General features: G+C 41.4%; 1 protein-coding gene across 4 annotated transcripts in view; it reads left to right on the top strand.

The window, feature by feature from the left end:
- The window catches only part of RPRD1A (regulation of nuclear pre-mRNA domain containing 1A), a 90,702-nt gene that overhangs the window by 41,473 nt on the left and 35,318 nt on the right, over window positions 1–13,911 (top strand). The window contains exon 7 of one of the 4 annotated variants that reach the window (XM_056520812.1): window positions 11,018–11,126. The exons of 2 other annotated variants lie outside the window; for them this stretch is intronic. In XM_056520812.1, coding sequence (XP_056376787.1) covers window positions 11,018–11,086 — 69 coding nt within the window. In that variant the 3' untranslated portion in view covers window positions 11,087–11,126. Of the gene's footprint in view, window positions 1–10,937; window positions 11,127–13,911 lie in introns of those variants that run through there. One more of the 4 variants, XM_056520814.1, reaches the window with a different exon arrangement.

The following is a 13,911-nucleotide window of genomic DNA, read 5'->3' as shown; positions in this document are numbered from 1 at the left end:
TGCGATTTCGCCGCGGCTATCCCGAACAGCCCACTGAGCTAACCGGCAGTTTTTACTTTCACTTTTAGCCGCGTGGCTCAGCTTATTAGCGGCCAGGTCCCGGCTTCACTATGACGCCGGGCCTGCCGTGATATGATGCGGGGTCACCGTGGGACCCCACGTTATATCACGGGAGCGGGACCAAGGACGTACTCATACGTCCTTGGTCCTTAAGGGGTTAAAGAAGTTGTTACAGGTCTGTGAGCAACAAAAATCTTGCTTATTTGTAGGTGATTAAATACTTATTTTCCACCATAATTTGCAAATAAATTCTTTAAAAATCTGATTTTTTTATGGATTTTTTTTTTTCTCATTATGTCTCTCATAGTTGAGGTATACCTATGATGAAAATGACAGGCCTCTCTCATCTTTTTAATTGGGGGAACTTGCACAATTGGTGGCTGACCCACTGTATAAAGCAAAGTCAGTTGTTTTTTACTTTTAGAAGTCTCTCTAATACATGCATGCATGCATACATACATTTATTTTTCAATAGCTTTTCAGTGAAAAAGATAACATCTTCTAGCTTTGAATTATCATAGCTGTTGGTGCTTTACTAACATTACACAGTAGCAAAAGTGAATTTTAAGTTTTCTGTGCAGTGTTAGACATTTTATTAGACAAATTATTGGGGAAGAAATTGCTAACAATATGTATTTGGTTATTTTTGAGAAATGGCATTAGGGAGACAATGAGTGACATAACAAAAAAAAAAATTTGCTTAGCAGACAGAGATACACCCGACACAGCCACATCGTGCAGAAGTGGATCATACTAATCCACTCACAGGCAAGGAGGAGTAGATCAACTTAGTGGTGCTACTCTAGGGTAACAGATCCAAATCACATAAAGTCCACATTGAGGAGTAAATAGAGTGCACTCACCTGTGAAGGGGTTCTTTTAAACACTTAAATGACTTGCAATATAATCTGTGCCGTAGAAGTGCAAGGCAGACTCAGAGGGATCTTCTCCTGGGCGATGGTAGCCGTTTCACGCTGTTTGGCATTTCAGAGCGAGCAGGCAGAGGGAGGGTTATGAATATTTATTAGCTGGGCAGAGTGAGGAACCAGCAGCCGTGATGTCAGCGTGCTCATGGAGGCTTATGAGCGCCGCCTGTGCACCAAGCTGCTGATTTTGTATAAATGGAAAATGAAGGCTAACTGGCAAAAGCAGGAACGGACTGGCTCATGGTAAGTATCATTTTAATCGGTTACACTTCAAGTAAAGCAAGATATTGCTGTTTAAATGCAAAGTTGCATTTAACACCTCAAGGACACTGGGCGCAAATGTATTCCATGTGCCCGCTCCCGTTCTGTGACCTGCGTTCAGGAGCTGAGCGCGCATCATGGCGGGAGGTCTCTTACCTTTCTTCTCGCCATCTGATCGGCACTACTCCAGGAATTAACGACTTCCCTAATAAAATTTTGATTCATCCGCCTTTTCCCAGTTTTTAAATAAAATAATAAAAGTGGCGTCGCTGCGTGCATATATTTCCAAACTATTAAAATAGGATGTTAATCAAACCGCACAGTCAATAGTGTACACATAAAAAAATACCAAAGTCCAGAATTGCATTTTTTTTGGCCTGCTCATATACCATGAAAAAATGTATAAAAGCGATCAAAAGTCCTATCAAAACAAAAATGGTACCGATAAAAACTACAAAACTACAGATCACAGCACAAAGTATGAGCCCTCATATAGCCCGTAAACGAAAACATTTTATAGGTGGAGAATAAGACTATTTTAAGCATACAAATTTTCCTTAAAAAAAATGTAGAATTTTCTTTTTTTTATAGTAAAATAACTTACATAAAGTGGGTATTATTGTAATGGTATGACCCTACAGAATAAAGATAATGGGGGAGATTTGCCCATAGCAACCAATCAGATCGCTTCTTTCATTTTGCAGAGGCCTTGTTAAAAATGAAAGTGAGCTGATTGGTTGCTGTGGGCAACTGGGCAACTTTTCCTCTGGTCAGGTTTTGATAAATCTCCACCAATTGGAAGATTCAGATTGCTTCTTTGTTGTTTCAGAGACCTGTTTTAAAATGAATCAAGCAATCTGGTTGCGATTGGCAACTGCACCACTTTTCCTCTATGTAGGTTTTGATCTTCCCAATGTGTCATTTTTAGTGAAAAATGTACTTAGTAGAAACGGATGTACCCATATTTACAAACTTGTGATAATATAAATATATATATATATATATATATATATATATATATATATATATATATAATAAAAAAAAAATTCTCTTCCATTTTCTGGCCAAAAATTTTTAAAATCTTTTTACAATTGGTTGTGCAAAAAACAAGCCCTCATATGGATCTGTAGGTGCAAAATTGAAAGCATTATGATTAGACAGTGAGAAGGAAAAAACTAAAGTACAAAAATGAAGAGATTCTGCTTCCTCATGCGGTTTAAAGGGAACCAATCGGCATATTTTAGCATATATATAATGCTTGGCATTGCTTTATATATGCTAAAATCATTATCCTCCCCATTTGTGCCCCCAGGGATGGTGAAGATATTATGTTATGAAGTCCCCAGCCCCCCCCGGCCACCCTGCAAGTAGTCCCCGGGGCAGGGACTTACACTTACCAGCTCCGTTCGCTGCGACCGTGGCCCGCCTCGACTGCTTGAATGGCTGCTCATGTCACCACTCTGCTCTCTAAGCAGACGGAGCAGAGCGGTGACTCAAGCCGTCGGGGCGGGGCCACGGCTGCAGCGAATGGAGCTGGTAAGTTTAAGTCCCTGTCCAGGGGACTACTTGCCGCGCGGGGTTGGGACTTTATAACTTAATATCTTCAAATATTGCGCTTCTCCAAAGCAAATTTCCCCCGCCACAGTCCTTACTTCCTTACGCCAATAGGATACTCCTGTACTTGCAGGATCAGCGCTAACCGTGCTGGGGGTATATTACTTCAGTGTGTTGAGTATGTGGTGCTCACAGCCTAATGACAATGTGAACTTGAACTTGCAGTAGAAAGTAGCGTTGGAGCACTCAACTCATACACATATGTTTCAGCAGTAAAATGTCTTTATTGAGGTAGCAGGTGAACTTACAGCAGGGAGGTAGACAGATAAAACAAAGACTGGTGGGTTCAGCCGGGGGGCGATGATCCGTATTGTGCTCCTTGGACTCAGTCAGGCCACTTCCGGCAGCTGTGCATCAGACAGGTATATACAAAAGACGGGGAGGGGTCTCAGAAAACCCCAAACATAGTGCACAAATTAACTCTGGTTTTTAAAGACATTTATAGGTTTTGGCATTCACAATCTGATGGGGTGGCAACAACATAAATTAAGCTGAGTAAAACGCAGAGGGGAATCCAGGTGACTGATCCATCTGGCTTATTTTGTAAGTAGGATTTTATGTCTTTTTTTTCCCCCGTGTGTTTTCTTCACTCGTTCCAATGTGACAAATTTTACTGCTTTAGGGTCGCTAGCGTGTTTTGCTACCATATGCTCTATAAAGCAGGTGGACCCTCTGCAGTTTTCAACAAGTGGAGATGCTCTCTGACTCTTGCCCACATAATAAAAACTGCAATCACATATTAATACATAAACTACGTGATCTGTTCTACAAATGATGAACTGGCGGATTTGGACATTGTAGCTCCCTAATTTTACTGTTTTTTAGCTTTCAGATTGTGTAGTGTAGATTGTGCTTTAGTGTAGTGAGGAATCTAGCAACCCAAGATGAACAATTGGTTAGTAACCTAGTGACATTGACAGGACGTCCTATGTGGGAACCCCAAGAATTACCTGTGGACCACTCTCAGTATTTTTCATGTGGTAACCCATCAAGATTCAACCCCCCCACTATAGTGCCAGGGAACCCCATTGATTGGTTCTACAAGTCAGTTTGCCAGGAAGTGAAAGCTTTGATGTACTCGAAAACAGAAAGCAATATATCTGAAAAGGAACTTGAGGCCTGATTTGGCAAGCCGGCAGACAGGATCAGGGGTGTGGAAATTTAAAAAAAAACTACTTGTTCAAAGGACTAAAGCGGAACACAATCTGCTTGTCCCTCAAGAAAATCCACTTGTCCTGGTAGATAAAATAATTTCAACCAAAATAGTACGATTCACCCCACTAGACCACCAGGGATGGTTATAAGATCCCTTTAGACACTGCTGTCATCTTTAACAGTGGTGATCTAATGGTTTAATAGCGGCCACGGTGATCTCAGCATGCCAGGCCATTAGCAGCGGGAGAGCTGTAGCTCCTTTTACACCCGAGGTAAGCCCAGAAAAGTCTAGATGTAACTTTTTGATCACCTTATAAAAAATTTCTCATATGAAGTGACCAAAAATTAGCAATTCTGGACTATTTTTTTCATTTACACCGTTCACCGTACGGTTAAATTAACATTATATTTTAATAGTCTGGACATTTCCACATGCAGCGATACCACTTATGTTTATTTTTGTACATTATTTTTATTTAAAGAAAAATGGAAACATTTATTAGGAAATGGGCTTATTCACATACATACGCACTTTTTAAAATATTTTAATCACTATTTTCAGTCTCAATAGGGACTTATGTGTTACTGGGGGGTGTTCTGCTTCTCCAGTTTATGTGGTGCATTTTGTGTCAGAAAATGCTGAAAGTTGCATTTAGTTACTAGATAACTACAACTCCCAGCATGCCCTGATACAGTCTATGGTTGTGTGGGTGTTGCAGCATGTTGCACTGTATAGTAGTACAGTTAAGGTTATTGTGTAACATGCTGGGAGTTGTAGTTTTGGTTTGTGTCAGCTCAAGAGCCATAGGATGTGTCAAGGAATACTGGGAATTGCAGTTAGTAACTACAACTCCCAGCATGCCCTGATGCAGCCTATAGCTCTGCAGTTGACCCGAACCAAAACTCCCAGTATGTTGCACTTTATAGTTCTACATTTTAGGTTATGGTGCAACATCCGTGGGGCTCTTGGTCGGCGGGCGAGTATGAAGGGGCGGGATTCTGGTGGTGCAATTTAGTGCGGGTGGCCAGAAGCCACTAAAAATAAATAAAATTAGATGGCACAACATATCATACATACACACACTCCCGCCACTTCATACACACATCATCCTCCACACATCATAAATTACATACACACATCAGATACATCATACACACATACTCTCAAACCATACATATGCACACATCATACATACACCCACCGCTGCCCCATCATACATTACATACACACATCACACATAGACAGACATCATACATACTCACACCATACATATGCACACATCATACATACACCCGCCGCTGCCTACCCCACATCATACATCACATACACATCACATTTAGACAGACATCATACACACATTATACATTACATACACATCACATATACACTCACACCATACATATGCACACATCATACACACACACTCACACCATACATATGCACACATCACACATACATATGCACACATCATACATACACCCGCCACTGCCCCCCCCAATCATACATTACATACACACATCACACATACACTCACACCATACATATGCACACATCATACAAACACCCGCCACTGCCCCCCCCCCAATCATACATTACACATACAATCACACCATACATATACAACCACCCTTCCTGCCGCTGCCTGCATTCTTGGCCTCCTCACCTGAGATGGCCATGAGTGGACATCAGAGCGGTAGTCACACTGGCTGGTGTGAGGTGAGATTTCCGTCCTCCCCCTCACCCCTCCTGCTCTGTGTTTTCCCCGTGCAAACTAGCAACCTCCCCGTGGTGGATTAGGTCCTGTGGAGACAGAGCAGGGGGAGGGACAGAGCTGTGTTCGGGGGAGGGAGCTGTGTACCGAGCTGTCTACGTCCTTTCTCTCACCCTGCTGTGTCTTCTGAGCTGCGTCCTCCATCAGGGGAGATAAAGGGGTGTGGCTTAATTATGTATTGTAACGCAAACGTGCGACCTCGGGCTCTGCGGTCAGCTGGGGGCCGCCGCACCCTCCATACACCCTGAGCGCCGGTGTGAGGTGCAGACTTGCATCGGCTCCTGCGCCTCACACCGGCATTAAAGAAAAATAAGGGAGAAGTCGGTCTGTCCCTGCTAGCCCGATACAGGGCTAAATCTATGAACAATTCACCTGCCCGGCGCCCAAAACTACTTGTCCCGGGCGTCGGGCGATAGGATTTCCACATCCCTGCACGATTGTCTAGAGCCGACAATGGGGGGGGAGACTTTGTTTGGAAGAAGTTAGATTATCAGCAGGAATCCCTAAAACAATTAAATAATAAGGAGGTTTACCCTGCAAGGGAAACAATGGGGAAACTGCATACTCACCTTAGGAAGTATACTGAGAAAGGCAAAATCACTACGAAAATCGCAGAGAAGCTGCTACCAGACACTCCAACCATACCTAAATAGTATATCCTCCCGAAGGTACATGAAAGGGTTATACCTTCCCCCAGGTAGGCCGATTGTAGCGGGGATAGACTCCCCAACGTAGTACTATATATCGAATATCGAGCTATATAGAGTGGCTGATTGCCCCCCTACTTAAAAACATCCCCACATATGTGAAAGATTCTGGGGATGCCTTAATAGTGCTTGATAAATTTGTCTGGCAGCCAGGATTTGCATTGGTGTCCGTGGATGTAGAGAGCCTGTATCCTGAGGGATGCGGGTATACAGGCTCTCAAAGAATTCCTTACTAGTACACGTTACAGGAGTTCAGATCAGAGTTTGTAGCAGAATCTGTACGGTTTATCCTCACTAACAACAACTTTCAGTTTGATACACAATGTTTTAACAAATTGTCCAGAACGGCGATGGGGATGCCGATATCTTGTTCGTTTGCCAACATCTTTTTAGCCAAATTACATTTTCACACCACTAAATCCTTTTAACCGCTACATTAAATTGTTGCTTCGATTTGTGGATGATCTTTTGATCGTCTGGGATGGGTCCAGAGAGCAATTCCATGAGTTTGTCACCTACCTCAATGACATAAAGGATGTTAATATGAGGTTCACCTCGGTCATTTCAGGGTGACTTTTTGGAATTCCTTTATATTAAAATAGACATAGTGGAAAAACAGATATCTGGTTTCCGGAAGGTAATCTCTAAGAACGACCTCCTCCACTACAAATCCTCTGATTTACCCCCCCCCCCCCCCAAGTCAGGGATAGCATCCCTTATGGCCAACTGGTCTGGCTGAAAAGGATCAGTAATACACAGGAAAGATTTGACAGACAGGCGGAGAACTTAGAATCCTGATTGAGAAGTAGATAACCCTAAAAATATAAGCCAAAAAGCCAAAGACAATTAATAATGTAGCCTGACAGGATTTGCTGAGAAGTCCGAGAAAGAGAGAAGGTCAGGAACGTCAGTATTTTTAAACGGAAAAAAAATAAAAATAAAATATGAACAACACAATTAAAGGAGATATCCAGTGGTGAAAAACGTATCCCCTATCCTAAGGATAGGGATAAGTTTCAGATTGCGGGGGGTCCGACCGCTGGGGCCCCCCGTGATCTCCTGTACGGGGCCCCGACAGCCCGCGGGAAGGGGGCGTGTTGACCACCACACGAAGCGGCGGCTGACACGCCCCCTCAATACAACTCTATGGCAGATCCGAACCGGCAATCTCCGGCTCTGCCTTAGAGTTGTATTGAGGGAAAGTGTCGGACGCCGCTTTGTGCGGTGGTCAACACGCGCTATCTGGCCAGCGAGCCAGGGCCCCGTACAGGAGATCGCAGGGGGCCCCAGCGGCCGGACCCCCCGCGAACTGAAACTTATCACCTATCCTTATGATAGGGGATATGTTTTTTTTTTTACCACTGGACTACCCCTTTAAAAAAAGCCATATTAAAGAATTGATATATTCTCCAAACTGATGCACAGTTAACCACTCTCACTAAAGAAACACCCATAGTGACATATAGGAAAAATAACACAATACACAACTTCATTAAACAACATCAAAGAAAGAATAACATGAATAAAGAGTGGTTGTCAGACAGTAGACCAGTTGGCAATTTTTGTTGTGGATCATGTTCGTTTTGCAAACACAATCTGCAAGCTAAAACAGTAAAATTGGGGAGCTACAATGTCCAAATCCGCCACTTCATTACTTGTAGAACAGATCAAGTAGTTTATGCGTTAATATGTGATTGCGGTTTTTATTATGTGGGCAAGACCATTCGCCCCTTATTCCATAGTTAGAGAGCACCTCCACTACTTGAAAACTGGCAGAGGGTCCACCCGCTTTATAGAGCATATGGTAGCAAAACATACTAGCGACCCTAAAGCAGTAAAATTTGCCGCATTGGAACGAGTGGAGAAAACGCACGGGGGAAAAAATAGACATAAAATCCTACTTACAAAAGAAGCCAGATGGATCCTTCGCCTGCACGCGACAAGACCTCTGGGACTGAATGATAATAATGAAATGAATACCTTGTTATAATTCCCCTCATGGTTTTACTTTCAGCTTGATTTATGTTGCTGCCATCCTTTTAGATTGGTTTTTAAAGGCATTTATAGGTTTTGGCATTGAGTTATTTTGTGCACTAGGTTTGGTGTTTTCTGTGACCCCTCCCCGTCTCTTTTGTATATACCTGTCTGATACATACCTGCCGGAAGAGGCCTGACGAAACGCAAGAAGCGCGATACGGACCGTCGCCCACCGGCTGAACCCACCCGTCTTGGTTTCATCTGTCCACCTCCCTGCTGTAAGCTCACCTACTCCCTCTATAACGATGTTTTACTGCTGAAACATATGTGTATGAGGGGAGTGCTCCAACACTACTTTACTTTTCTATTGCAAGTTCAACTTAATATCTTCACCATCCCTGGGGGCACAAACGTCGCCTGGGTGGGGGCACAAACGTTGCCTGGTGAGGATAACGGTTTTAGCATATATAACGCATTGCCAAGTGTGTTATATGCTAAAATATGCTAATCGGTTCCCTATAATAAATTAATTAATGTTTAACTATTTTATACTGACTTTTATACTAAGTTTTTTTTTTTACCCTTCTCTAACTTCCCTGCAATTAGATTTTTTTTTTTCTGTCAAAGGGTCCAGCTATTTTCAGTGTTGAGACTATTTAACTATTTTATTTCATCAGTGTGTGACAATTTTGTTGACATGGCCATATAATGGCTTTTATAAAGGCTCTTTTGAGGAGAGGGTATAGAAAACTTCTTCAATACAATCTGAAAATTTTGAAAAAGAGCCACAACTTTTTCATTTTTCATGAACATAGCAGCTGTGTGAGTTAAAGGGGGTACTCCTGTAGAAAACTTTATTTTATTTTTTTAACAGATTTGTTAAGTTAAACATATTTGTAAATTACTTCTATTAAAAAATCTTAATCTTAATCCTTCCAGTACTTATCAGCTGCTGTATACCACAGAGGAAGTTATTTTCTTTGTGAATTTCTTTTCTGTCTGTCCACAGTGCTCTCTGCTGACACCTCTGTCCATGTCAGGAACTGTCCAGAGCAGGATAGGTTTGCTATAGGGAATTGTTCCTGCTCTGGACAGTTCCTGACATGGACAGAGGTGTTAGCAGAGAGCACTGTGGACAGACAGAAAAGAAATTAAAAAAGAAAAGAACTTCCTGTGGAGCATACAGCAGCTGATAATTACAGTTGATTTAAAAAAAAAAAAAAAAATTCCACCAGAGTATCCCTTTAAGTAACTTGGATTCCAAGGTAAGCATTGAAAGGTTAAATGGCCTGGCTTTTGATACTGGTCCTTGCAGCAGAGTGTTAGCTGTATCATAAAGCTGACAGTTGCTATGGATGATGTGGCACAACTCTTGCACCATCGCCATATATACGCCAGATTAACTTTAATACTTTTACATGACTGATAGCCACTATAAAACTTTAATAACTTTAAACTTTGTTTACATCCAGTCCCACTTCAGTTACCATTTGTCTCCTTCCAGTCCTCTGATATTCATTTCTATGCTTTCTTCTGAGACAAGAGCAGGACCTACCCACTCTGCAAAACACTGGCTGCAGCAGTCTAGGAAGCAGGCAATAGAAATGAGAATCTTATCATGCAATAAAACTTGAAAATATCGATTTATGTAAATACTATTTTAGGTATTGCACTGTACTCTACAGTAATTTTTTCGAGCAGTTAATAAAAATTGTGTTTTTAGCTTTTTTTTCCCCCCATTAGTTTATTAATATTTCAAAAGTTACAGATACCTCCAGCTCTTAGCCACCATAGGTCATTGCAAATCAATAATGAATACAGTAAGTGCCCCGATACGGACCCTTGCACATTACTATCAATTACAGCATAGCCATCAATCACAAATATGCATACAATGAACGGACAATGGTACCAGTCTGTCGTCTCTGTGTATACAGCAACGTTCACCATCCACGACAGGTTTGTCAGTGTCCTGTTCCCTGAATTGGCAAGCTCTTATATGGACTATACCAATGAGTTACCTTGAAAGTATCTTCAAATGCAAGTCTTATGTGTGTAAAGGTGTCCCAGGCAAAACTACCACACCCTTTGTTTTAGGGTGTGATTGTCTAATCCAACTGCAGGGGGGAGCACCCCGGACTGCAGCGTCTCAATCCTGTACGGATATAAAGCCAAAAAGATCCTGAAAATAGTGGTGTCACTATGGCAGGCACAGTGGACCAAAATCCTACGTGTTATGGAGCAGACATGCTTCTTTGTCAGAGCAATCAACCTTAGGCCATTGTTGCACATTATGTTCATTATTGATGCAGATTTTCCTTTAGACATGGCTGAGCTCAATTAAAGGTGCATATAAGTCAACTTAAATGTCTAAATTAAGTGCTAAGTATCAGTTTGTCATCTCATAAAGGTTATATGAAATGCAACTTAAATATTACATTAACATTTTCTGACTTTTGTTTCAGGTAAAGAATATGATCAAATGAAAAAAAATCTGCCTTCATTTCCACAGTGTTACATAACAGTGGTATTCTTTTTTTTCAAGGGTTGTACAGGACTAGGAAAACATGGCTGCTTCCACACTGAAACAGTACAGCATCAGTCCATGAAGTGAATGGGATGGAGCTGCCATAACACACAGGGACAGTTTACAGGTGTGGCAATATTTTTGGTGAAAGCAGGCATGTTTTCTTATACCATACAACCCCTTTAAAGTACATAGTAGGCAGTGAGGGTAAGCTATGTTCACATGGCAGAATTTGCTTTCAATGGGATCGTGCTGTGATGTGCACACAGTGGAGATTCCATCTGCGAAACATCTGTCACAGAAATTCTAATTTCAGCCTCCCGAAAAAGAATTGACTTGTCAATGCTTTTTGTGGAATCCGCTTGGAAATGCATTGCTATTAAAACAACGTATTTCCGAACGGTCTGCAGAATGTCTGCCCAGAAATTTTCTGGGTGGACATTCGGCTGTATGAACATAGCCTTAGGAGGGAGAAAAGATTAGTAAAGATCATGGTCCCAGGTAAGTTACTTTTTAACTTTTTGAAATTGCGCATCTGATGCCACAACTATTGGCCTTGGCAAAGCTTTTGTTTACAATGTAGTGGAAGCAGAGTAGCTTAAAGGCAAACTGCACATGTTTTCTTGACTGATAGTAGGCTGTATATTACAAATGAATTTCCACACAAAACTGGTGTGATTTGTCCATAACAACCAATCAAAGCTCAGCTTTCATTTTACCAGAGCTCACAATCTGAAAGCTGAGCTGTGATTGATTTTTTTGTGGGTAAATCACACCCATTTTTGTCACCAACATATTAATAAATATGGGTAAAGGTGTTTAATGAGTTAGAGAATCTGACAGCTGGTTCACCCACACTAGACCCAGTAAAAAAGGTTGATTACTGTTTTTGCAGAGTTATGAATCATTATACTCTTATTCATATTGGGCCCCAGCACGCAATGGAGATGGGGATCCACCTCGTCCAGCTCTCCTGCCTCCTTAGTATTCTGCAACCACCCCGCAAATTTGAAAATTCAGCCTTCACTCTCGTGTCACTAGGATGTGAGCCAGAAGAGTGGGGGGGGGATACTCCAGATTGGGGGCAAGCCAGGGGCTAAATATTCAGGAGGCAGGGAAGCTGGGCGAGCCAGTTTCCTGCCTTCAATGCACGCTGGTACGCTGTGAGAATAAAAGTGTAAAAATCCATAACTCTGCACTGGAGCCTGGAGAAAAAACAGTTAGTGACCATACGTTTTAAATTTTTTCACCCGCACTATAACACAGTATACTGGGTTAAGTGCAGGTAAACCAGCTGTCAGATTCTCTAAGACTTTTTTCATTTAACAAGCCCTGTACTATTACTAATGATGCAACAAATTTCATGCTCTACTGTTTCCATAACTAACATAAAAATGTATGGAGATAGCTGCCTCTCTCTTCAGTTTTTGAATAAATGTGGAGGCTCAAAGGTGGAACGTGGTATGACATAACATGCATAATGTTGGGAATAAATGTGGATTGAGGCTAGTGGCTCAATAAGCAGTCTTGATGACCCCTTATTAGAGTATTTAAAGCTTCTGTGTGTGGGGAGGGGAGACAATGGAATAAAAACTACGTACAGTTGTGCTCAAAAGTTTGCATACCCTGGCAGAAACTGACATTTTGGCATTGATGTAGAAAATATGACTGATCATGCAATAAATTGTCTTTTATTTAAGGATAGTGATTATATGAAGCCATTTATTATGACATTTCTGTTATCATTATGATTTAAAAAGGAGCCAAAACAACAATCACCCAAATGGTCCTGATCAAAATGTTGCCTTCCCTTGAATGTTTGGCCTGTTAGACACACAAGATGACGCACAGATTAAAATGGCAATTGAAAATTGATTTGCCACACCTGTGGCTCCTTAAATTGCAATTAATGTTTGTGTTTAAATAGACAATAAGTTAATTATCTCTCACGTGGATGAAAATGGCATGCTGGACACTGAAACATGTAGACCTGTGGAAATTTATAGAAATGGAAAAGGATATAAAAATATATTTAATATATTTAAAGCCTTAAAATGCCAGTCGATACTGTTCAGTCACTTATTAAGAAGTAGAACATTCAAGGACATCAAGCCAAGACCAAGAGATTTTAGCCACAACTGCCAGTGGAATTATTCGAGATACAAAGAAAATTCTGCAGGTAACCTCAGGAGAAATGAATGCTTTGGAAAAAGAGCTGCAAGGTCAAGTTGCCAGGAAAAAAAAAAAACTTTACTGTGCCAATGTCATACAAAAAAACCTGGTTACAATATGCCTGACTATACCTTTTAAATGCCTTCCAGCTTCTGGCACAGTGTAATTTGGAGTGACAAGACCAAGACCATAAGTGCTTTGTTTGCAGAGGGGTCAGCCAGGCCTATATAGCAAAAAGAATACATCCCCTCTGTGAAGCATGGTGGTGGCACATTGATGTTTTGAGGTGAGGATGAGCTTAAGGTACAGGGAATCATAACAATTGATGGCACGCTAAATGCAGCATGATATTAGAAAATACACACAAAAGCTGTGTTTGGGATGCTCCTAGACTTTCCAGCATGACAATGACTCTAAGCACAAGGCCAAGTTGTCCCTTCAGTGGTTACAGCAAAAAAAAAAAAAAAAGTGAAGGTTCTGGAGTGGCCATCCCAGTCTCCAGACTTTAATATCATCAAGCTATTCTGGAAAGATCTAGAACGTGCAGTTCATGCAAGATGACCAAATACTATGCATTACCTCAAGGCATTTTGCTAAGACGAATGGGCAGCTGTATCACCTGCAAGAATTTGGAGGTCCAATAGAAAATTTATAAAGAAAAACTGCACGCTGTCATTAATGCCAAAGGAGGCAATACACAGTATTAAGAAATAAGGGTATGCAGACTTTTGAACAGGGGT

This window comes from Hyla sarda, chromosome 5, assembly GCF_029499605.1.
Source record: "Hyla sarda isolate aHylSar1 chromosome 5, aHylSar1.hap1, whole genome shotgun sequence".
Taxonomy (NCBI): domain Eukaryota; kingdom Metazoa; phylum Chordata; class Amphibia; order Anura; family Hylidae; genus Hyla; species Hyla sarda.
This window is presented reverse-complemented; position numbering and strand designations above follow the sequence as displayed.